The sequence below is a fragment of the Mesoplodon bidens genome (genome assembly GCF_964165515.1).
Source record: "Mesoplodon bidens genome assembly, chromosome: 1".
NCBI lineage: Eukaryota > Metazoa > Chordata > Mammalia > Artiodactyla > Ziphiidae > Mesoplodon > Mesoplodon bidens.
In genome coordinates, this window is record NC_138176.1 from 226531374 (window position 1) to 226556423 (window position 25050).

At 47.8% G+C, this 25050-nt stretch overlaps 1 protein-coding gene across 1 annotated transcript in view; it reads left to right on the forward strand.

Annotated features, from left to right (window-relative positions):
• Positions 1-25050, forward strand: part of FHIP1A (FHF complex subunit HOOK interacting protein 1A) — a 109195-nt gene that overhangs the window by 79677 nt on the left and 4468 nt on the right. Inside the window, exons 7-10 of the mRNA XM_081252762.1 lie at positions 10745-10935; positions 14523-15665; positions 22138-22316; positions 22599-22737. Of these exons, the coding sequence (XP_081108888.1) occupies positions 10745-10935; positions 14523-15665; positions 22138-22316; positions 22599-22737 (1652 nt within the window). The remainder of the gene's footprint in view (positions 1-10744; positions 10936-14522; positions 15666-22137; positions 22317-22598; positions 22738-25050) is intronic.

The following is a 25050-nucleotide window of genomic DNA, read 5'->3' on the forward strand; positions in this document are numbered from 1 at the left end:
TATGAACGCTGTTCTGGTCCGTGGCTGCGTGTCTTTCTCCTGAAGTACATTTTTAGGGGACTCGTTTTTGAAAACAACGTTTCTAAATATTAAATGCTGTTGATGTATAATTTCTATGACTCTTGCTTTAGAAATGGTACAGTGCTCACTGTCTGACCTGTGAGTATGTTTCAATTAAATTCAGTAAATATTTAATGAGTACTTTCTGTGTACAATTCAGAAGGGAATAAGGCATGGAGGGGACGAACTGGAAAGGACATACACGTATACAAGGCGGAAAAGGTGTGTCCTTCAGACGTCCAGGCGGGAAAGGTTTCATGAAGGGACTGGTATCTGAAGACAGGAGTCAAAGCGGACTGCTATTAAGACAACATCAGTTTGGTCATTTGGCAGGAAACTCAGGAACACCAAATCCTGCCTTGCCCCTGCCTCTGCTTCTCAGGGTTCCTGAGAGAAGCATCTCCTTTTATGAAGGAAGAGAGTTGGTGAGGGCTTGTGCTCCCTCACTCCCCTCTGGTGGTGTGGAAGCAAAAAGGAAAGAGCCAACCAGGTCCTCGGGCACACCCTCCACCTCTCCTTCCTTAGACCCTGTTTGACCCCTTCCTTCAGCGCAGCGCAAGAGGGACGAGACCTGGGCTGCCCCTGGTCCCCACTGGGGTTTAGACATGACGTGAGCAGAATTACCGAGGAGCTGGCATCCCAAGAGGATGCCCAGCATTCCCACAGAAGTGGCTGTGGAAAAGTAAGGGGGTGGTGACGTGCGGTCTTGGGAACAGCGGCAGAGACATCCCCCAGGATCTCGTGAGAAACACACGTTCCTGGCCTTCTTCCAGATGTGCTGAATCAGAAACTCTGGTGGTGGGTGGGGCCTGGCAAGCTGTGCTTTAAACAAATTCTCCAGCGGATTCTGATGCGAGGCTAAGTTTGAGAACCACTGGTTTGAGGAAGGCTGCAGTGTAGGTGTGGTGTCCCGCAAAAGGGAGCGATGCAGATACCACAGGGGGCTGGTGGGTGGAATGGCGGTGGGCTTACGGAGTCACTCTTTTATGGGAGAGCATCACCTATTAGTTTTTTTAGTTTAAAGACAGCTTTTGGACTTTTTAGGGGTTTAGATCATCAGGTCATCAGTAACTAATCTTAGGGCATTAGCAAAGAATAAATCCGCTCATAAAGAAACACCCTGGGAGTCTGGGGGAGCATCAGTCATCTGTCCTAAAGGGATTACATTTGCTTCCCATCAAGTCTCTACTGATGTAACAGTGCATTAGCAGGGCCTGGAAGAAACCCATCAGAGCAGCTCATGAGAGCCGTTTCTACTGCCCCAACCAGACTTTGCCTCCAACAACGGTAAATCCTGATTATATTTAAATGTTAGATTCTTGAATGCTGCCTCTTTGATGGCATGGAAAGCAGCTGTCTTTTTCAGTGGACCTGGACGCCTGGCCCGGCGTCCCAGCTCTGGGTCACCAGGGGACACCGAGCCCAGGGGGTGGACACTTCTGTTCAGTGGCCTTTGTCTACTCGTAGGGCGGTACTTGTAAAAACCGTCCTCAGAGGTTGTACTGGTCAAAGCATCTTTTGAGACCCAGACCTGTGCCTTATGAAGGTGAAGAAATCAGCTCGTGATTGAAATACTTAGGCATCCAAGTCAGGGCTGTGACTTCCAGGGCGAGTAAGGACCCATCATTTCCCAGGAAAGCGCCCGAAGGGCACGTGGTCGCAGGTTCTGAATGGAGTCATGGAAAGAGTGCTGGGCGTAACCGTGGGTCCTGCGCTCTGAGCCTGAGTTTCTTCTCTGCTTCCTTAATGAGGACGATGGTGGGACCGTAATAATAGTAGTTGTCCTTTATTTAATACTTCCTGTATTTCTAATTCTGTCGCGCTGCCTGGGGGAATCTGAGAAGAGCGAGTGGGGGGTGGGCAGATGCAGAGGTCAGAGGTCAGAGTTCAGCATGTGGTACACGCGCAGGAAGCCTCTGCTTCCTGGTCTCTGTCCTCTGAACTGCTGATCGCCCCCCACATTTAACAAGTGTTTTCAATTGTAGTAAAATATGCAGAACCTACAATTTACCATCTTAACCGTACAGTTCAGTGATACTAAATGCATTCACAATATTGTACAACCGTTGCCACCATCCGTCTCCAGAACTGCTCTCACCTTGTAAAACAAACCCTCTGCATGCCTTAAACCCTAACTCCCCGTTTCTCCCCTCCCCCAGCCCCTGGCAGCCACCATCCTACTTTCTGTCTCTGTGAATTTGACTGTTCTAGCTATCTCATGTAAGTCGCCTCATACAGTATTTGTCTTTTTGTGCCTGACTTATTTCACTTAGCACAGTGTCTGCAAGGTTCATTCATACTGCAGCAGGTGTCAGAATTCCCTTCCTTTTTAAGGCTGAATAACGTTACATTATTTATACTACATTTTGTTTACCCATTTATCTGCCGATGGACACTTTGAAATATTTATTTATTTACTGGGCTGTGCCGGATTTTAGTTGTGGCATGTGGAATCTTGGTTGTGGCATGCGGGATCTTTAGTTGCAGCATATGGGATCTAGTTCCCTGACCAGGGATCGAACCGAGGCCCCCTGCATTGGGAGCGTGGGATCTTAGCCACTGGACCCTTGGATTGCTTACCATTTTGGCTGCTGTGAATAACACTGCTATGAACACGGGGGTACGAATATCTCTCTTCAAGTCCCTGATTTCACTTCTTTTGTGTGTATATCCAGAAGTGGAATTGCTGGGTCATATGGGTATTCTCTTTAAATCTTTTTGTTGTTTTCCATAACAGCTGCACGTTTTACGTGCCCACCAACAATGCTCCTCTCCAGTACTTGTTACTTTCTGTTAAAATAAAAATGGCATTTTGATAATCAAGCAAAAATGACAGGCAGATTTGAAGAACCAACTGGGGTTTTTAGAAGTGAAAACTGTAATTATTAAAATGAAAAACTGAGTGTTTGGTATAAATAGCATTTAAGATACAGATTAAGAGAGAATTAATGAACTAGAAGATAGATGGAAGAAGTTACTACTAAATTTGCAGCAGAAAGACATAAGGAGATTTAAAAATATGAGAACAAGGGCCTCCCTGGTGGCGCAGTGGTTGAGAGTCCGCCTGCCGATGCAGGGGATGCGGGTTCGTGCCCTGGTCTGGGAGGATCCCATATGCCGCGGAGTGGCTGGGCCCGTGAGCCATGGCCGCTGGGCCTGCGCATCCGGAGCCTGTGCTCCGCAACGGGAGAGGCCACAACAGTGAGAGGCCCGCATACCGCAAAAAAAAGAAAAAAAAAAATATTAGAACAAGGCTATGAACAATGGTGGCTGGAGTGATGGGGTGTAACGAATCCAGTTAGGACCCCTTGACTTATTCTGGTTTTGGAATTTGCTATCCCATAACGTTTTGGGGAGGATCAACTGTGGTGATATCTGTGAAAATGTTTTGAAACACTGTAAAGCACTACACAAATTTAAGGGAGGGGAATTTTCTAGAAAAAACATTTTAAACTACAGTAGAACCCCCTTACCCGCGGTTTCACTTTCTGAGGTTTCAGTTACCCAAGGTCAACTGTGGTCCAAAAATATTAAATGGAAAATTCCAGAAATAAACAGTTCATAGGTTCTAAATTGTGCGCTGTTCTGAGTATTGTGATGGAATCTCACGCCGTCCCACCCAGGATCCCTAGCCATTGACATCGTCTGCCCCTGATATCCAGCCATCAACATCCTCATGGCTCAGTGATCCAGGATCACCTTAAGTAGATGGTCCTCCTTTATATGTTAGAAGGTTGATAGCAGCCTGCCCCACAAGGCCTACATTGTCCACCTCACTTCATCTCATCCCATAGGCATTTTATCATCTCACATCATCACAAGAAGAAGGGTGAGTACAGCACAATAAGGTATTTTGAGAGACAGAGAGACCACATTCACATAGCTTTTATTACAGTATATTATTATAGTTGTTCTACTTTATTACTAGCTATTGTTGTTAATCTCTTACTGAGCCTAATCTATAACTTAAACTTTATCATAGGTATGTATGTATAGGAAAAAAACATAGTATATATATAGGGCTCAGTACTATCCGTGGTTTTAGGCATCACTGGGGGTCTTGGAATGTATCCTCCACAGATAAGGGCAGGGGGGTACTGTAATGAAAACAATGTCTTTTCTGATTTAGAATCCGTACCCAAATCAAGGACAATGAAAAATCCTTATTTTTCTAGTCATTTAAACTTTAAGGGACCTAAAAACTAGATTTATAACCTGTCCTTTTTGTTGTTGCCACTGTAGTCATTCGAATATACATGATAAACTTGTAGATCTGAGAGGCAATAGAGCAGTGAAGATTATGTGAATCTTTTTAATGAAGTTATTTGTTCCATGCTAAATAAACTGCATCAATTTTTGTTGCAACCCAAATACTCTTAATTATTGACATTTCAAAGTGATAATCCATTTGTAACTGATCTGTTTATTTCCTTTAGCAACATATTAGAAAAGTAAGTTGAAATAAGGTCCCCCCAAAGAGAGGCTATTTAAGGGAGCAGGAAATCCAAGGAGAAATTGCCCACCTCCAGGGATGTGACCTATGATAGGCCTAAGGCAGGCAGGAAATGCTGACAAGCAGTAAAGTGACAGATCAACTGCATGTTCTTGGCACTTCCCAGTTTAGGCAACATTTAACTGCTTAATACCCTGAATGCCATTTCTGAATATTCTGGTTGGGGTGTTTCTTTCAGAAGTGCTGGTCATTTGTCAGGTTTATGAACTGCTTCGCCCGTTGTGTTCAGATAGAGGCTGTTTTGCTCGAAGAGAAGCTGCCTGTTGTTCCCTTCAGGAACATTCCCATCTTACGTGGGCATTGGGTGTCTGGAGGAGAGGGGAGAGAAAATGCCAGTCTAGGGTAAGATGAACAGGAGAAACACAGCCAGAATGCCTCTGAAAAACAAACGAGCTTTTTGAAATTCACTAACGGTGCTTTGAAGATTTTTACCTGTTGGTGTATTACTGAGGTTATCATCATCTCTTAAGAAGCACCTTGCTTACTTCATCATACTTCACTGCTTTGTTTTGTTTGTTTTTATTGTCAGTGTAGCAGTAGGCAATGTGTGTCCTTTGTTATTGATTGGTTATCACTGAATTGTTTCAGAAGTGATGGTGATTTATTTTAATGAGTAATATCCAATAAAATAGAAAATGGACCCAGGGTTGCAGAGGGTTGGGGGAATAATGAAAAAAAGGAGGACAATGTGGGGAATATATTTTTCCTGCTGTACTGGGATGGCTTTGAGTAATCTGAGCCTCTAAAGCCATTTATTAGTCTCTGATTATATTTACTGCTTCCTGAATTTAAATAAAATCCCACCCTAGGCAAATATAGTTGAAATGGAAAGATAGTTTGATGACAGACATCTGTACTAAATTCCTAAGTGATTTTTCTGCTATCGACAGCCACTTTATTATTTATTGGAATATAATTGCTTTACAATGTTGTGTTAGTTTCTGCTGTACAATGAAGTGAATCAGCTGTATGTGTATATATATCCCCTCTCTCTTGGACCGACCTCCCCCTAACCCCCATCCCACCCATCTAGCTCATCACAGAGCACCGAGCTGAGCTCCCTGTGCTATACCACAGGTTCCCACTAGCTATCTGTTTTTTTTTTTTTTTTTTTGCGGTACGCGGGCCTCTCACTGTTGTGGCCTCTCCCGTTGCGGAGCACAGGCTCCGGACGCGCAGGCTCAGCGGCCATGGCTCACGGGCCCAGCTGCTCCGCGGCATGTGGGATCTTCCCGGACCAGGGCACGAACCCGTGTCCCCTGCATCGGCAGGTGGACTCTCAACCACTGCACCACCAGGGAAGCCCTAGCTATCTGTTTTATACATGGTGGTGTATTTGATGTTTGACGCTTGGGGAGCTTCTGACTTTATTCTGTTTGTCATCTTTCTGTGTAAATGACGGAGAGACGGAGGGTCAGTGTACGGTTTTCCCACTCTTCCCACTGGGATAATCCTTCGTTTTAAAGGCACAGAAGTAGAAGTACTGCTTTGAATACAGGGGTGTTATTCATTTGAACTGACTCTCCTATTTCCAATTTTATAGAACCTCCTCCTTCAACCTATGGGGGATCTCCCTTTATTTGATTTACTCAGAAGAAAGTTCTTAGTTTCTACTGAAAGCATGTATTTGCAGAGTTGCAAATTCCCAGTAACTCCTTATCCTAATATAATTTCAAGCTACCCACTGGTGATATTTGATAAATAGCTTTATTAGGTTTGATCCACTGTTCCATTTTGTTTTAGTGCTTCAAACAAAGAGTAGAAGTCTACATCTATCAACTTAAATCATGAAATATGCTTTGTTTGAGCTGTAAGCAGTCACTGAGTCCCTGCAGTATATAAAAGCATTGAAGCAGTTTGTTTCTTAAATAATTAATGATGAAAATAAGGATACAATAAATCCTGTGTAGTTACACATTGGCCTTTCTGTGTTGTTTTTCAACTTGCTATAATAGCAGTTACCCTGATTGTAATTTATATAACTTTAAAGAGGATCACACTGTTCCCTGTCTTACTTAGTTGCTTAGCTGAACACAGAACAGAGGCAATATAAAATTCTGTGTTCACGCACAAGCTGGGACAAGAAGGGGAAGGAGCCATATATCGTGGAAAATTATTTCCCTCCAAGTATTTTTCTAGCCTTGAATTCATCTTATCTTCGTTACCCCTGTGAAGTAGGTAGGCAAGTCTGAGGGGAGGTGGTGTGCTGAATTTTTAGGCCAAAGACTGATATGAATACAAATTATTTACTAATTGTAGAACCTTGGGCACATCAGTTAATTGCTCTGAGATTCACTTTCCTCATCCGTTAAATGGGAATAATATCTGTGCTGCCTACCTCACAGCCATGTTGTGAGGGTCAAATGGAATGTATGTATTCACCATTTGTAAATGGTAAAGCACTCTATTCTTGTTTGTTAGTCCTTTTTCCTTTCTTGGAAGACCTACAGTCAGATGTTTTGGGTTACTGATCACTTATTTTCCTTACTGATTGACTAGCATTATTAAGAAGTAGTCCTATTTCATGCATTCTGTCAAAAAAAATCAATGAAAACTTCTAGCTTTTTGCCCCTTTTTAAAAATAACTTTTTATTTTGGAATAATTTTAGATTTACAGAAAATTTGCACAGCCGGTATAGGGAGTTCCCTTTATCCAGCTTCCCCTTAACATCTTATATAACCATGGCACATTTACTAGGAAATTACCATTAATACAATAATATTAGCTGTAGTACAGACTTTATTCAGATTTCGCCAGTTTTTCTACTAATGTATTTTTTTTTTTGTCTCAGGGACCTGTTCTTGGGTACCTCATTGCATTTAGGCCCCTTTTAATTTTATTATGTTCCAGTTTTCTATTATGAAATATTTTAATATGTAGAAAATTTGAATGAATAGTATAATGAACACCCACGTATTCTGTATCTAGATTCAGTAATTGTTAACATTCTCCCACTTTTTAACTTATATGTATGCTGTATAAATAAAAAGTTTTTCTCAACCATGAAAAAAATAAAAATCCTATGTAATCTGAACTTCCCTGAGCCTCACTCGCCTGTGAAAGCAGAAGCGTTCACGTCAACAACCACAGGATGGGTTTTCCTCACTCTCACCCCTGCTCCTCATGTAAGACCTTGGCCCCCTGCAAAGCGTCAGCCATCACGTCTGGGGCGGGTCCCCAGGGAGGGGCCTTACGTGTGTTCATGATCAAGACAGTTGCCGCAGCATCATCTCTGCTGAGCCCCTTTGGCTGGTGCTGCGTCCCCTCTGTCCCTGCTGTGTCCCCGCCCCTCCTGAGAGTGCTGGGGACGGGGATGGCGCTCTGGTGCTGGAGCGGCGCTGTCCCCTTGAGTGTTCCAGGGGCCAGAGCTGCGCTGGCTTCAGACAGGTGGGAGAAGGCCTTTCTCCTCTGCCTCCCTCTTGGTCAACAAAGCATCTCTGCTCACACAGATCCTCGTGAAAAGAACTCCTTCATCTTCTACCTACAGGATCTGTTTCTTCTGCAGTAGGGCTCAGGTACAAGTCCCCAAAGCTGGGCTAAGGATTAGAACAGATCTGGCCTCTTTTCCCCCCGTCCCGCTCCAATCTTTCCTTTTTGTTTTTAGAACCTTTGACTCCCATGCAACTGAACTTATGCAAATAGATGCCGCCACATCAGACATGCAGGGTGTGTCTGGATCTTTGGGAGAGGGATTTAGGCTCGTGTGTGTGTGTGTGTGTGTGTGTGTGTGTGTGTGTGTGTGTGTGTGTGAGAGAGAGAGAGAGAGAGAGAGAGAGAGAGAGAGAGAGTGTGTGTTGTATGCCCATGAGCGCGGGGAGGGGAGACTGGGACCCCCTTCCCTGGCCACCTAGCTGAGGTTTAGGTTGAATGAGGCATGGTTTGATTTATTTTTTGAGAACAGAAGGTTAAGTGGCAAGTCTGCCATTTTATACCGTGGACGTTATTAGGACCCTAAGTGTAAACTGCTCTGAAGAGAATTAAGTCTCTTTTCCTCCTTGACTCAGGCACTTGCAGTGGCTCAGTCATTAATGCAAACATAGGTTTTCCTCTTTTGGACCAACAGGAGCTGCGGAGGCGGCTTAATGTTTACTGGCCTCAAGACATGCCCTGGAAGTTGTACTTTTATCTTTTTCACTGAATCCGTCATCACAGCTTGTTTTCCTCTGTACTGCGTCTCTCTCAAAAGCTAAATACAGAAATAAGAACATTCTGGTTTATTGAAGATTGTGGTTGTTCGCCTATGGGCTCGGGGTCTCTGGAGTTGGCTCCTGCACAAATGTGGGACACTCGGCTCTGGCCGTGAGGCCTCCATCCCATTTGTGCCATCTTTGTTTAAATAAACAGTATGGTCTGTCTCCCTGTTAGGAAAGGAAGCCATTTAAACACACTTTATTCTACCCACACAGCCGGCTGGTGTGCTCCAAGTGTGTCAGAAACGATTGCCCAGGTTTTCTTCTCTCCAGGTTCATAATGATCCTGAGATGCTTTGCTCACCACCCAAAAGGGTTTTGTGTGAAACCGGGCCCGATGGGTCCTTGGCCACTGTAATGTTGTGATTTATAAGGAGAAATATATATTTGGTCTTTGCCCTTTTACTTTTAAGTCCCACCCCCCTGATATCCAGAGAGGGGAGAGGGTTGAATTAAGCACTAATGGCCCGTGATTCAGTCAACCATGACTATATAATGAAACCTCCATAAAGCCCCACAACTGTCGGGTTTGGAGAGCCTCTGGGTTGGTGAACGCTGGGAGAGAGGCAGCCTGGAGAGAGCATGGAAGCCCCACGCCCTTTCCCTACCCTTGCCCCGTGCATCTCTGCATCTGGCTGTTCCTGAGTTACAGCCTTTCGTTATAAACCAGCGACCTGGTAAGTAAAATGTCTCTGAGTTCCGTGAGCCGCTCTAGCAAATTAATCGAACCCAAGGAGGGGGGTCGTTGGCACCTCTGATGTATAGCCGGTTAGTCGGAAGCACAGGTGACAGCCCGGACTTGTGAGTGGCGTCTGACGTGTGTGTGTGTGTGTGTGTGTTGGGGGTGTCGGGAGAAGCCTTGTAGGACCGAACCCTTAACCTGTGGGGTGCGCTGCCGTCTCCGGCTAGACAGCGTCAGGCCTGAGCAGAACTGAAGGACACCTTCATGTCTGGACCATTGATTGCTTGGTGGGGTGGGCACTTCGTGCCCCTGCCTTACACACACCCACCCTTTGGAACTGGTGATGGCACACGTGTAGCACAATGTGTTCTCGTGATCACCCGCGAGCATAGGCGAGGAGGTTAGCACCACGACGGACCCCTTTGCCTTTTTGTGCAACTGCTGCAGTGAGTACCGACTCTGAGCCAGAGTTTCCGGGATCCTGAGACAAACCTCTTGAAGGAGGTGCTTGCTCTGATACCACATTCTGTTGAGAAGGCCGACGCCGAAATGACTGTGATTCCAGTAATAGTGCCGTAGTAGAAGGCTGTGAGCAGAGTGGAGGGAGAGGGTAGTTCCATCTTGGAGTAGGAAGCCCAGAAGCCTTCCCGGAGAAGAGGACACTGAAGCCAGACTTTGCAGGATGACAAGGCATTTGTCAGGCGGGGGGAGGGGAAAGCACCTGGCAGGGGACGGTTAGGGTAGGTGCCAAGGCCCGGAGGCACAGAGGGAGAGCGGATCCATTAGAAGATGGGGAAGTCTGTGGAGGTTAAATTGTGAAGGCCCTTAAATCCGCGTCAGAAGAAAGAAGCCCTTGACAAGTTTTTTTTTTTTTTTTTTTTTTAATTTTTTATTATTTTTGTTTTTGAATTGTACATTTTTATTTATTTATTTAGTTTATTAGTCTCTGCTTTACAACAAAGTGAATCAGTCATACGTATACATCTGTTCCTACATCCCCTCCCTCCTGCATCTCCCTCCCTCCCACCCCTCCAGGCGGTCACAAGGCACCGAGCTGATCCCCCCGCGCCACGCGGCCACCCCCCACCATCCATCCACCCCACGCCCGGCAGTGTATACACGGCCCTTGACAAGTTTTAAGCACGGGAGTGAGCCCTGGGGGCTGGTGGGATGGCTGGAGTGAGAGTGGGGAGAGGATGAACCACCCTGGCTGTGACTGGTCCCGATCGTGGCTTAGGTGGTGGCGGACTGGGAAGGCACCTGCAGACACTGAACGCTGGCCCTTTTTGGCTTTCCAGGTATCTGATCCCTTGCAATCACATGATGCTGAGTCAGAGGTGGGCTGTGAAGGAGAGAGACTGTTACTCTGTTTCTGCGGCCAAGCTGCTCGCCCTGACCCCTGTCTGCTGCTCCAGCGGGATCACCCTGACGCTTGGGAACCAAGAGAGGGATTATATTCTCTGGTCAAAGTGCACGCATGATAGTCCAGGTAGGAGTGTTACCGACCTGGGTCCTTGATTCTTTAATCAATAGAAATGGAAGAGAGGCCAGGTGAGAAATTCAGGCAAGGCCTTATTGGGACTCGTGTTACAGCCCGAGGGAGGGGGAACAAGAACAGCTTCCCTTGCTTTGCTCCCCGAGGTGGGGCGAGCCGGTCCCTTAAGTGGGGTGGGGGCGCTGCGAATTGGTGGGTCAGGCCAGGGGTCCTGCGCAGGGCCCTGCTTTTGCCCCTGACACCTCAGAAGTGGCAGTTGGGTTTTGGCCTTTTTGTATCTTCTTGTTCATAGTTTGCCCCAACTGTGAAGGCGCACAGTTATTTTTAGTCCCTTGTAGTTTCTTTGTATTCTGTTGCTGGAGGAGCCGAAGAGATGTTTGTCCAGGTCCGGGCACTGCAGCGAAGGGTCCCAGGCCCCAGCCTGTCAGGGGAGGACCTCTCGAGTGATCATCTTTAAACAAAACGATCTCCTTGGATGTGTGTGTCTCTAGGTAGACAGGGAATGATGCAGTGCAGTGAGTCCCATTTCTTTTATGACTGAGTATCTGGGGGTCCTTTTCTGCTTTGTAAAGAGTTCTGGACATTTGGGAATCAGTGTTCCTTGACGTGCCCAGCTCTTACCTACCCAGTGTTCCCAGACCTTTATTTTAACTAGGCTTCCTAGCACCATCCTCAGAGTCCAGTGTGAATAGTGCACCCGTGTGTCTTTTTAAACAACATGGGGCCGTGGGTGGGGAGGGTGGCTATAGCTAAGACAGAATTAGCCCTTATTTTAATTTCCAAAGGGACCCATTTGTGGATGCTTTTGCCTGCCAATGATATATCATTCTAAAATGTGAAATATCTGATATGGCAGGAGTATATGATCCATTTGATTGACATCATGAGGGGTTTTTCATAAATACTTATTGTCCCAGAAGTCACAGTACCCTGTGGTGTTTGCCAGCCACAGCCGATCTTGTACAAGTAAAATTTAAATGGCCCCCCGGTGTCAACCGCGGCCCTCCCTCTGGCAGGCAGCAAAGGGGCGTGTGTGTGTGTTTGGTGGTCAGAAGGCTGCTTCAGCTCAGGAGGGGTCTGCCTATCCTGTGACCACTAGGACATGGTCCCGGCCTCGTGCTGACTTCGTGTTTCCAATCTATATTCTGATATCCCCCAAAACAGTGTCATCCTGTCTGCCCAGCTCTAGTCCTCTTCGATAAAAAGTATTTTGTCTAAGAGCTGGGCTACTTGACTAAGAAAATATCAGCATATTTGGTATAAATATAATTCTTAGAAATTAAGGTTGTCTTACTGATTCTTAGTTTTTAAATAAAGATACAGTGTATTGTGGAAATTAATACTTTAGGTAGCAGTGTAACAAGCTGTACTTTCAGTATATTTTCCTGTTAGGTAAACTAGTATGCGTATCTTATATTTTCCTACCCAACTGTCATTTTTAAAAGCGTATTTAAAAATTGATGTCTTTTTTGTTTACTAAAAAAGTTGTTTTAAGAATGAGTCTGTGGCTGACCTTTCTGCAGAATTCAAATTTCAGGTTAAACGTATGATAATTGAGTGCCTGCAACTCGCCACGTTCTTTCCCTGTGTTATCACCTTTAATCCTTTTTAGACAGTATTACCATTTTATAGATGAAGAAATAGACTCAGAGTGAGGGATTGACTTATTTAAGGTTACACAGAGGACACAGGTCCTCTGATTCCAAATTCCATTTCTTTCCGCTCTCCTCTCTCTGAGGTTGCCTTACGGTGGCTAAGTGCCCTGATGGATAGGGGGTTACACAGGTAGGTAGGTGGGTAGATAGATAATGTGATTTTTGTGCAGTAGTTAAGAGCTAGGATTCTGAATCTCAGCTGTGCTCCCTCCTTGGGCAAACTACTTGATCTTTCTAAGATTTTTTCCTCACCTGCTTTCCTCAAAGGGTTGTTCCAAGGATAAGTGATGTAGGACATACAAAGCTGTTAGAAAACTACCTAGTATATAGTAAGTGCTAAATAAATATTATCAGTAGTCAAAGTGGATAAGAGGTAAACTTTTAAAAATAGAGCTGTAAAAAATGGATTATGTCCACCCTAACGATGTGAAAATGTGTATTCTTAAAGGTTCACTTGTGGCCCAGTCAGGTAGAGATTTAGACAATGAATAGGGTTGAAAGGTGTGGCATCGAACGAAAAAAGGAGAGAGGTTGACGTAAGACAGCTTTTGCCTGACTTCTGGCTCTGCCACTGACTCGTTGGGTGATCATTGTGTCTGAGCCTAAATTTCTTCATCAGTAAATGGTGAAAATAGTATCTCCATGTAGGGTTGTTGTGAGGATTAAATTAGATAGCACTGACTGAAAAAGCACCTGCCATGTAGTAGATGTTTAAGGAATGGTAGAGTTTGTGTTTTCCCTTGTCTGAGTTCTTTTTTTTTTTTCCCCCTAAAGGAAAATGTAAACTTAAATGCAGATGTTTTCATACCTATTTCAGTTACACGGTTGAGAGCTTTTAACATCAAAGGTAGTCAGGGTATCATTCTTAGGTTAAAAGGGCTATTTTGGGAGTGAATATGACTTTATCTTAAGTCACTGTTTGGTACATATAATTCCCAATAATTCCCAGGAAGGCAGAATGAATTAACAGCCTTTTCGAAAAACCCAGGGTTTTCTAGAGAAAATCTGTTTCCCAAATCCATGGATTATGTAGGCTTTCCACTTTAGAGTCAAAGTAAAAATCTTCTTAATTGCCTACCCAGTGGCAGGTACTATATTGGATATATTACCTAACTTAATCCTCCTGTTACTGACCAGGGTTCTTGGCCTTCCCCAATCAATAGAAGTTGACTAGAGGCCAGACAAGAAATTCAGGCGAGGCTTTATTGGGTCCCTGCTGCAGCTGGGCGGAGCGAGAGCAAACACCAGGTTCCCTTGCTGGCTCCCTGAGTGGGGGCCGAGCTGGCTCCTTATATGGGGTGAGGGTAGGGGTGGGTCCAGGGGTCAGTCAGGAGGGCTGGCTGGCTTAGGTGTTTCGCCCACCCCTTAGGTGGTGTTGAGTGCAGGGGGCATGCGCAGTGCCCTGCTTTTGCTCCAGGCTCTTCAAAAGTGGCAGTTGGGTTTTTTGCTCTCTTTGTATCTTTTGGGTCCAGAATTTGCCCCAACTGCGTATGCACGCAGTTAGTTTTAGTGCCATACAGTTTCTTTGTATTTTGTTGCTTGAGGAGAGGTGTGTCCAGGTGCAAGCATTGCAGCACTGCAGCAAAGGGTCCCAGGTCCCAGCCTGTCTCACTCCCAAAATCTTGAGAAGTTGCCTTCGTTAGCTCACGTTTCTCTAAAGACTGATACCAAGTAACAGACTTCTGTTGGTGATGGCCGGTATCTGACCAGCCAGATTGGTTTTGTATCTTCTATGAGGATAGAGTTTCTATTCTTATTTTTCCCTATTAAAATCTAACTTTTTTTATTGTTTGGAAATCATTTAATCAGAAATTATTAGAACCAAAGTAGCTGGTGGGACAAAGCCTTGGCAGCTGGATGAGTTGCATTCCCATCCATTGCCTGTGTCCCCCTGCCCAGTTCTGACTTGTGTATCTCCCGGGGCAGGGCCCTCAGAGCAGCTGCCCTCCGAGGCGTTCTCGCCGTCGGCCTGCATCGTGGAGTACGGCAAAGCCTTGGACATCAGCTACCTGCAGTACCTCTGGGAGGCCCACACCAACATCCTCCGCTGCATAAGGGATTGCCACGTGTGGTCCGCCCTGTACGATGGAGACTCCCCCGACCCCGAGGCGCTTTGCCCGGCCCTGCTGGGCCCGCCCGAGGAGAGGGCTTCCAGCGCCACCTGCCCTGTGCTCAGGCTCCCGCAGCCGGTCCCCGGGACGACGGGGCCCCAGCTGGCTCCCGGAAAGGAGAAGAGCCACACGGAGCTGGAGTGGGACGACAGCTACGACACCGGGATCTCCTCGGGGGTGGGTGGGGGCTGCCCTGGGCCGTATGAGGATGCAGAGAACTCGGGCCCCCCGGCCCCCGTGGATCCTCCCAGACACATCCAGGAGATGAAGAAGAACGCCATCCTGCTCTTCAAAGGGGCCTACATCGAAGAGTCTGACTTCCAGGATGACGTGATGGTGTACCGGTTGTGTGCTGAGAAGGATGCTGAGGACACCAGCGGTTCACGGGAGGACGCCGCGAGGCCCCCAACCCAAGCCCAGACCCAGGTCCAGGGTCCCCCCGTGAGCAACGGCCCCCTGCCCGGCGCTCAGTCAGAGACAGATTCAGAGGAGGCACATGGTAGGCACGATTCGGACGTGTTTCACGGTGTGTCCAAGGAACCAGAAGGAGAGAACGAGCCTGAAGTCGCCCTAGAATCAAGCCCCGAGGTAGCGGCCCCCAACCCCGGGGCAGAGCGCGGTGCACGCCTGACAGTGACTGACCCTGAGGGTGACGATTTCATCGCCCAGTATGACCAAATCATTAGAGACCTGGATCCCAGCACCGAGGGCTTGATGGAGCAGAATGTCTCCCCGCTGGATCCGTTGCTTCTTACAAAGGAGCCGGAAGAGGAGGAAGAGGAGGGCAAAGGAGAGGAGGAGGAGGGGAGGAAGGAACCAGAAGGGGAGGAGGACGACTCTGACTCCTTCATAGCCGAGGCTCCTGCCGCAGAGACCCAGCCGTCCCTGTTCGGAGCGAGAGATGAGGCTGCCTTTGCCAGTCGCCGTCCCGCGAGGACCCAGAGCACCCCATTCACAGGTGATGTGACGCTCTTAGGTTGCTTTGTGGTTTCTGCTTTTGAAAGCGCTTGTACGTATGGCACCCGGAGAGTGAGGTAGGTGCAGGTAAGGAGCGTTATCAGCTTACCTACCAGAGGGGTGGGATATTTTTGTAAGCAGCAGGGAGGGGTGGTTTTATTTTTATCTTATTCTGTCGTTTGTTTTTTTTTTCTCCAGCAAATGAGAGGTTAAATTTTTGCCATTGAGTAACTTCCCTTGATATGCCTTTGATAAAGTAGTAGGACTGACTAAACCACACAAGAAATCCAGTCTTATTATTTAATAGCCTCATTTCCTCTAGCCTAATTTATTTTTCTCCTTAGCATTTGCTTTTATGTGTATTTAAAAAAAAATAATTACCGTTTCCCCCACTGGCATGTGTGCTTCCTGAGGGCACAGGTGTTGGCTTATTCTCTGCTCTATCCCTGGTGCTGAACAGTGGAGAGAGCACATAGTAGGTACTCAGAATACCCCTTGAATCAGTGTGGCTGTGTACACACAGCAGAGGCCATTGGGGTCAGTCGTGCCTTTGCCTGGGCCTGGGAGCTCATTTCAGTTAATCACAAAATCTTCATCCAAAAATAAGTAGAGTAGACCCACATAAACTCATCACTGTGCTAAAGACTGGCTGTGTTCCACTGATAAACCCCTAACAGCAGGTAGAAATGGAGGATGAGGCAAAGGGGTAGGATGGGGTATCAGGTAAGTGGATTGAGATTAGGAATTATGATAGAATTATTATCCTTAAATTATTACCCAAGTAAAATTGTTACTGAACTCAGGTTTGGCTGCTCGCTGCTTCAAAGCCAATACTTGTCGGTAGGAAAAGAAGATTGCTGTGTTCAGGAGGCCGGCAACCTGGGAAGAAGGTGGACTCGTGTCCAAAAGCCAATTCCCCACTGCCGATCAGGGGGCAAGAGCTTTTAAAGGGGAGCTTCAGGGGTGTATAGGCGGAGGGGGGCGCTCCCTGCAGAAACAGCACAGTCAGCTCTGACAGTCATCTTGAAATGAGTCACGCAGTGGTCTGATCAGCGTCCTCATCACGGTTGTTTTAAGTACAGTTAGTCTTCAGTTCCGGGGTTGGTTGGTTCCCATTTCTCGGAGGCCAGTTCTTAGAACTGCAGCAGCTTATGTCAGGTATGCAGTCAGGTCATCATGTAGTTCACTTCTTCCACCTGGTGAGGGTTTCAGTATCTACAAAACAGCTCAAAGGACATGGCTCAGAATATTTTCTACAGCCCTTGAGGAGGAACTAAAGGGCCTTGACTTTGTTTCATGGCTAGACTGTTATTATTTTGTCTTGCTTGACTATTTTCCTTTGCTTTTTTAGTTTCTCATTTCTCTGATTAAATTTATTCTTTGGCTAAAGTTTTCCTGCAGGCAAGAGGCAGGTGGAGGACATGGCAGGGGTGGGGGGAGGGGGTCTGTCCTGGGAAGGCCCCACAGGGTCCTGCTCTGTTACAAAATCTGAAATCTGCACATGGTGGTACAGAGGGACCTGGCACAGAGGAGGGGTCCTCAGGCTCAGGGACAGCTGGGGTGGGACCCCTGAATGGTGTTCAGTTAGAGGAGAGGGTCCTAAGGAGCCAACATCTCAGCGGGACAGACCGGCCTTGCAGTCACGCCTTGTGGGGACTCCTGGCTCTGGCGCTTCCAGCCATGTGGCCTTGGTGCCCTAACTCTGGGAGGACCAAATGAGATCCTGGCCTGGGGTGGTGGGCCCTGTCATTACTGTTATCACAGGCAGCCTCCAGCAGCCTCAGCTGAGGCTTGTCCTTCCCTGGCCAGCAGAGGGCAGCTCGGTGGGCGGAGATCATGCTCCCATCTCCTTGGATCACCCAAAATACACGAAGTCACAGCATCTTCGGGTCCAGCCAGGTAGGCTTAACGTGATCTCAAGGAGCTCTTCGGCCCTCCTCCAACTTTTATTCATCGGTTTACAGATGCCTGAAAATTTATTTAAATGGGGAGAAAGCTTTTAATTCCACAATTAAAAGGCTTGAGGTTCTAGCCCAGATAACATTTCAGTGTGAATGGGTTTTAATTAAAATTCAATCAGTCAATCATAAGTAAAAAGGATTAGATAATCTGGCTCTTCCCAGTTGATAAGGGAAGAGGGAGGGGAGGGGGTGGGGGAGAGCTTGGTGGGAGGCAGAGGGCAGAGTAGCCCAGCTCAGTCCCAACTCTGCCCGAGGGCTGCGCCATTTACTCTCCCCCAGCAGGAATCCTAGCTTTGTCTGCAGTGTTCTCCCGAGACATCAGGACTACCCACTGCTAATGAAGATTGTTCTTTAGAATGCCAGCCTATACAAGGAGCTTCATCCCTGGGCAATATGTAAATTGAGGAAATAAGGTATAGCTTAGGGCAAAAAAAAAAAAAGCTAATACACCACCTACAAAATAACATCAATATTTTGAATATGATACACCTGAACACCGCCAAAACATAACCTGAGATTTGGATACATATAGGTAATTTTAACGAAAACGTTGCCTGTTTCCTCCTTTGAAGCTTTTACACAGCTTCAGGAAACGTCTTTTCTCTTTCCACGTTTGTGAACTTTGTAGTGTCTAAACTTCTGAGTTTGTTCTGCAGCATTTGCTTAACTTCCCTCTCTCCATGGAATCCTGATTTCCACTGAAATGAATTTGCTTCTCAGCAAAATCAAAGCATTGCATTTCATTTATCTAATTAATGTTATTTATTCATGAAGTCAGCCATCTTTTATTGATCCCCTAATAGTTGGCAGGTTCTGTGCTAGGTACTAAGGACACAAAATGAAGGGATTTGTAGACGTTCAGAGGAGACGTCAATAAAGAACTATACCCTCTTAGTAGGAAATGTGTTATCAGTCATTGTATCCAAATCCTATGGGAGCCCAGTGTGGGGAGTGGGAAAGGCTTCACAGAGGAGGGGCACAGTGAACAGAAGCTCTGGGTAAAAGGAGCTGAGAATGACAGTCCAGGCAGAGGAAACAACAGGCAAGGAAAAGGAGCCTGATAGCACATGGGGGTGACAAGGCATGGGTCTTGGGGGGTAGAGAGGAAGCCACAAAATTGCTTGATGCCGGCCCAGGAGGGGCTTTGGGCCACGCTGAGGAATGGGGGCCTTGTGCTCCTGGCACTGAAGATGCCCTGGAATTATCAGAGTTGGCGAATGATGTGACCAGATCTGTGTTTGGAAAGGCCAGCCTTGGAGAGTGGGGAGAGAGCACTGGAGTGAGGAGAGGTTAGTGCCAGGAAGATCAAAGTAAGAGACTTGTCATCACATCAGGATTTGGAATGCACTAGTAATAATGTTTCTAGGAACATTTTCACAGCTGTGCTCACACGGATGTCCTGAGATGTGTACACAAAGATGTTCATTGCAGCATTGTTTATAATAGAAAAAGACTAGAAATAACCTATATGTCCACCAGTAGGGGACTGTTTTGCTCATGCAACACCCATGGCAACCAAATATCTTGTGAATGAATGAGACAGTTCTGTGTGTGCTGATGTGGGACGGTCTCTGGGAGCTATTGTGCAGTGGAAAAGCAAGGGGCTGAACAGTGTGTAGACAGTGTTGTCATTTTATCATTTGTTTTTAAAAAAATATCAGGAGATACACACACGCACACACACACATACCCTGGGAGGCAAGATAGTGTGTTGGTTAAGAGTCCTGGCACTGGAAACAGATAGTCTGAATTAAAATCATGACTCCATTACTAACTGTGCACTTGGCATTCTGGTCACCTTTAAATGTGGATAAAAAGCACACTTTGTAGGGTTGTTGTGAATATTTAAGTAAGTTGATACTTTAAGAGTGCTTAGAACACTGCCTGGCACATAATACGTGATTAATAAATGTTCTGAATGATAATTCAGTTATTAGTACTTACTACATATGTGAAACATTTCTGGAAGAATACACTTGGATCTGTTAACATGGGTTGCCTCCAGGGAGGAGGCCTGTTCTTTATATTCCTATACTGCTTGAAGCAGAGAAATTTCAAATTATTTTAGTCTTTATTAAAATAGAAAAACCGTTGCTGAAGTCCAGACAAGAAATGAGGCGTCTCTGGCGTCAGGCAGTTCTGGCAGGGGAGGTGGCGGTCCACGTTTGGGAGATGTTCCAGGGTGGACTCTGCAGAGCTGAGGTGCAGGGTGATGGCAGCTCCCCTTGGAGTCTGGGAGCTGGAGTGGGGGGCCACTGAGGCAGGGAAAAGCGGGCTTGCGGGGAGAGAAGGAAACGGCATAGTATTTGTTGTTCTGAAAATTCAGTATTTTATGGGTGCGGAATTTATCTGTCTTCCTGCAAGAAAAGGGGAAAAAAATACACCCTCCATCACCCCCCCACACCTGTAGCTTTCTGAATTGTAGCTGAGTTTTCTCGTTTTCAGCTGCTTGCCAGTTTCCCCTAGCAACTGCATTTTGCTAAGGAGTTTTTTTTTTAAGTGCTAGAAAGCAACTAAGAATAAAACAGGAACTTGAAAGTGTTTAATATCTGTTTCTTACTGCACACGCCTAAGAAGCTGTAATTAAGGTTGTTAGTGGATTATAAGGACAATCTGCTGACCTTGACCTACTATTCTGTCGTTCAAGCGAGACAGTGACGACCCTGACTCTCACAGGGCGCGGGGGGCAGGCTGGGTTTTTCCCTCCCTCTCAGTAGTGATGGACTGTAGACTCTCTCCCCTGCCGTTGCACCGCGCAGCTTTCGTTTTTGTAGGATGGCCAGGTGAGGGCAGCTCTAGTCTGGGCCTATGGCAGAGAAGCTGAGGGCTCCACTAAGGAGACAGGTTTTAGAGGAGACTCTTCCCACCCAAGTATCACCTGATTCACCTGTCTCTACTCTGGAAGGAAATAGATGCTGAGCCCCAGGGACTGCGGGGAAAGCCCGGGTCTGGGGTGGAGGAGGGAGGCCAGCAGGAGCCTGCCCCGGTCTGCCTGGAAGACTAGAATCAAGAAGAGCTACCGGTGACATTTTCGGGGTTCTTGATGGAACCCCATCAAGGTGCTTTCAGAATGGGGTTCCAGTCCAGAGTTCCTGAATGTGTTTGGCAAACTCTCCCAGTTTTGTAAGCAAGGGCTCTCTATTCAAAGAATTCGTTGACCTCCTGTGTCATGGAAAGTGACTCAGGAGGTCTGCCCCTGACCCCCAAGGATGGGGACGTTGGGGCTAATCTCAACACACAAAGGGCAAGTGTCTCTTCTGAGTTCCCAGGCCCCTAAGAGGACATCCTCTGTGCTTGTGGCACCGGGAATATTGTCATTATCCTGTTACTTGCCGGTGTGGTTTGCTGTTCCCATTTCTTACAGCTTCTGCTTTCTTACAAAAAGGGTTTACCCTCTTCCGCTACCAAGGCTTCTGAATGAAGCATCTTGCGATGAAGTATGTTTTTGTTAAACTCATATTAATGTTGGTGAAATCTTCATAAGGCATGTTTATTTATCGAGGGTTATGTGCTTTTGTCATAAATATGCCATGGTTTAGTGACATCATCAATAGCTCCACTGGGGGAAATAGAAAATTCTCATTGATTTTGTTTAATGGACCACTTTTATGGTGAAAATGGAAAACATCTTCAAGTAGTTTTATTAATGCCAGATTTATTGTCTGGATTTTCCCTGTCTTCAGTGAACTCAAACAGAAAGCATATTATTTTTCTAGTGACCCAGATTAGTCAGTTTCTTTTTGCCTATTTTTTTTTTACAAACTGCTTTTATAATGATAGGGATTTTCTTGTTTAACGAACCTAGGACACACCAAAGTCCAGCTCCCCTAACTGAGTCCCTTCCCTCTCTCTCATCCCCACCTCCCCCTGAAAATTAAAGCATGGCTCTCAAATTACAGCCAAGCCCACCTTTACCTCTCATCTTCTCTTCTTCTGGTTCTTCCACATTGTGACACTGACAAGACAGAGTCTTTCTCAGGTGCTTTTGGGGGATATAGACAGTCCCCCGTTCACAGTGCTGCTGTTTGGTAAACATAGTTGTATGTGTTTGCTATTCTTTAACGACACGAAGTTTTTTTGTTACTAGAACTTTTGATGGCCTCTAATGTTTGCATGACGCCCTACAGCACGCAGCATCACGGGATGATGCATGCCATGTTTTTGAGCATTGGCAGCCCCAGGAGATACAGAAATAGTATGAAAAGTATATTTTGATTTAAAAAATTAAATTATTGGTCATCTTTTTTTTTTTTAAAGGTCTATGATAATTTTCAAAGCATTAAAACTCCTCTGGGAGTCAAAACAAAATACTAGCTACCATGCCCGTGTTTCTGCTTTCTTTTTGTGGCGGTGGTGTGTCTTGTGGTTTGGTTTTGAGGCAGGAGGCGACGTGGCCGCGTCGGCTGCACTTGTCTGGATACGGTTCGCCCCCGTGGCCCCGGCGGCTCCTCGGTGTTCCGGAGAGATGGCCCGTGCCCCCAGCCGGCCCTGAAGCCTCGTGTCCCTCCACAGGCCCGTTCATCAGCGTGGTCCTGTCCAAGCTGGAGAACATGCTGGAGAACTCGCTGCATGTGAATTTGCTGCTCATCGGCATCATCACGCAGCTGGCCAGCTACCCGCAGCCCCTCTTGCGCTCCTTCCTGCTCAACACCAACATGGTCTTCCAGCCCAGCGTGCGCTCCCTCTACCAGGTACCGCCGCGCCCCGCCCCGCTGCGCCCCGCCCCGTTCTCATTCATTTGCTCTCCTGCCCCTTCTGTTACCTGTTATGCTGGTTGTGTTGATGTGTCTAGACAAACTGCGAAGCTTTAGAAGCTTCGCTTGGTTTGACGTTTCGAGAGGGCCTCCCCAGAACACCCAGGCAGTTAAAAGCCTGTCGTTCCTGCGGCGGGGCCTCTGCCTGGCAGGTGTCCTGATAATGCAGGGTGGAACTCTGTGCTGCAGCGGTAGCGTCATTGGTGCCGCTTTTGACAGGTCCTCGCATCTGTGAAGAACAAGATTGAGCAGTTCGCCTCGGGGGAGAGAGACTTCCCGGGCCTCCTCATCCAAGCACAGCAGTACCTGCTCTTCCGCGTGGATCTGTCCGGCCCGAGCCCTGAGGCACCCACCAAAGGTCAGCCGCTCCTCCCTTTCCCCCAGCTTCCCGACTTGGAGTCACAGGTGCTGCCTGAGCTCCTGGACCCTAAAAGCATCTAAATAGATTTCCTTTTTTTTTTTTTTTTTTGCGGTACGCGGGCCTCTCACTGCTGTGGCCTCTCCCGTTGCGGAGCACAGGCTCCGGACGCGCAGGCTTAGCGGCCATGGCTCACGGGCCCAGCCGCTCCGCGGCATGTGGGATCTTCCCGGACTGGGGACGAACCCGTGTCCCCTGCATCGGCAGGCGGACTCTCAACCACTGTGCCACCAGGGAAGCCCTAGATTTCCATTTTTAAGCAGCAGGGAGGAGCCTCCCCTGAGCGTCCTTAAACCCAAAGGAAAGTCTACCCTGCCCGCACCCGGCCCGGTCCCAGTTTGGAGGGTCTAGTGGGGCATTTGCTTTCCTGACTGAGAGTACTGCAGGGCAGGAGTGATGTGGGGACTGCCGCTAGAATAAATAACTTAGCACGTGTGGGCCAGAAGGAAGCGTTATGTGCACACCCTGAGCCGTTTTTTGGCCGGTCCTACCCTGAGGAGGGCATCCGTTCTCTTTATTATGTTTTCAGATACTCTCGGGCCCCAAATGAATGTGCTTTAGGCTCTGGAAGGTAAAAACCATTCCCTTGGAGCAAGAGCAGTAAAGTTTATGCACCCCTTAGCCGTCCTGAGGGCGCCTCCCGTCGGCTCAGGAGGCCTGGCCAAGTGGGCGTGGGGCGTGGGGTGGCCGCCGACCGGAGCCTGAGGACCCTGCCGGTGGCCAGGCCTGGGGACGGGGCTGCCTGACCTCGGGTGGGCTCTGCTGGCGCAGGTTTGACGGCAGTTGTCTCCTGAGCTGTGGCTTCAGCCTTGGTGAGAGGGCAGACCAGGGAACGGCCCACATTGCGCTGGCTTTCGCTCATCTGCCCTGGACAAGCCAGGCTTCTTTGTGGCAGGTGAACAGTGAAGAGAGCAGGGCTCTTGGTCCGGGGCTAAAGCATGTGATCGGAAACACGATTTGGAGTGAGAGGCAGAAGTGTAACTCAGGGCAGTGTCAAACCTTTGAGGGAAGCTGAACAAACCCCAGCCCTGTGAAGGCACGACCTTGCCTCTGTGTAGCTGTTTGATCTCGGTCACTTGGCCTCACTGGGCCTCATGCTCCCCGACTTTTTTTTTTTTTTTTTAATTTAATTTTTATTTATTTATTTTTGGCTGCATTGGGTCTTCACTGCTGTGCGCGGACTTTCTCTAGTTGCATCGAGCGGGGGCCACCCTTCGTTGTGGTGCGAGGGCTTCTCATTCGGCTGTTTCTCTTGTCGCAGAGCACGGGCTCTAGGTGCGCGGGCTTCGGTAGCTGTGGTACGCGAGCTCAGCAGTTGTGGTGCACAGGCTTAGTTGCTCCGCGGCATGTGGGATCTTCCCGGACCAGGGCTCGAACCCGTGTCCCCTGCATTGGCAGGCGGATTCTTAACCACTGCGCCACCAGGGAAGTCCCTCCTCGACTCTTAAGTGAAGGGTTTGTCTTCCATCTCTCGAGTCCTTTCTGGCTGTAGGACTCGGGGTGTGAGGGGCATTAGGACACCGCAAGGCACACTTTGAAAGAAAGGGGGGCCCTGTGCCACTGGTGAAATGAGGGCCAGCTTCTAGCCTTGGCCCTGGATGAGAGCAAGTGGGCCATCTCTGGAAGGGAGGAGTGCCCACGTCTGTGGGAAGGTGGCCTGCGGGCCCCACGTGGCCTCTCCTAGCCCCGTGGACAGTCGGCCTGTTGGCTTGAGCACAGGGGGCACGTTGTGTGACTCACCCTGCGAGAGACGGTGCCTCAGCTAGCTTTCGCGCGTAACAGACCACCACAAAAAGCTCAGGGACTCAAGACAAAGCCATCACGTGTGCTCGTGAGTCTGTGTGGTTGCCCGGGTGACCTGCTGGCCTGGGTGGGCTGGTAAGACTTGCTCGGGGGCTGCCATCAGCGGGCGGCTGGGCATCTGAGGTGGCCCGACTCACAGGGGTGGCTGCTGGCCGTGGTGATGGGGGTCCGTGTTTCTCGTCATCCAACAGGTTAGCCCTGGCTTGTCAGCTTCACGGCTGTAGGGTTGCAAGAGTGAGAGCAGGAGCACACGCAGTCCCTTCAGGCACCAGCTCGGGACTCCACCGGGTCGATTCTGCTGTATTCTGTTGGCCAAGCCACTGGTCAGCCCAGGGGCAGGAGTGGAGCAGACCCCCCCCCCCCACCTTGATGGGAAGAGCTGCAAGGGATTATGGCAGTTCTTGGTCTTCCAGACAGAAGGGGACTTGAGTCTCCCCACACTGCACTCTG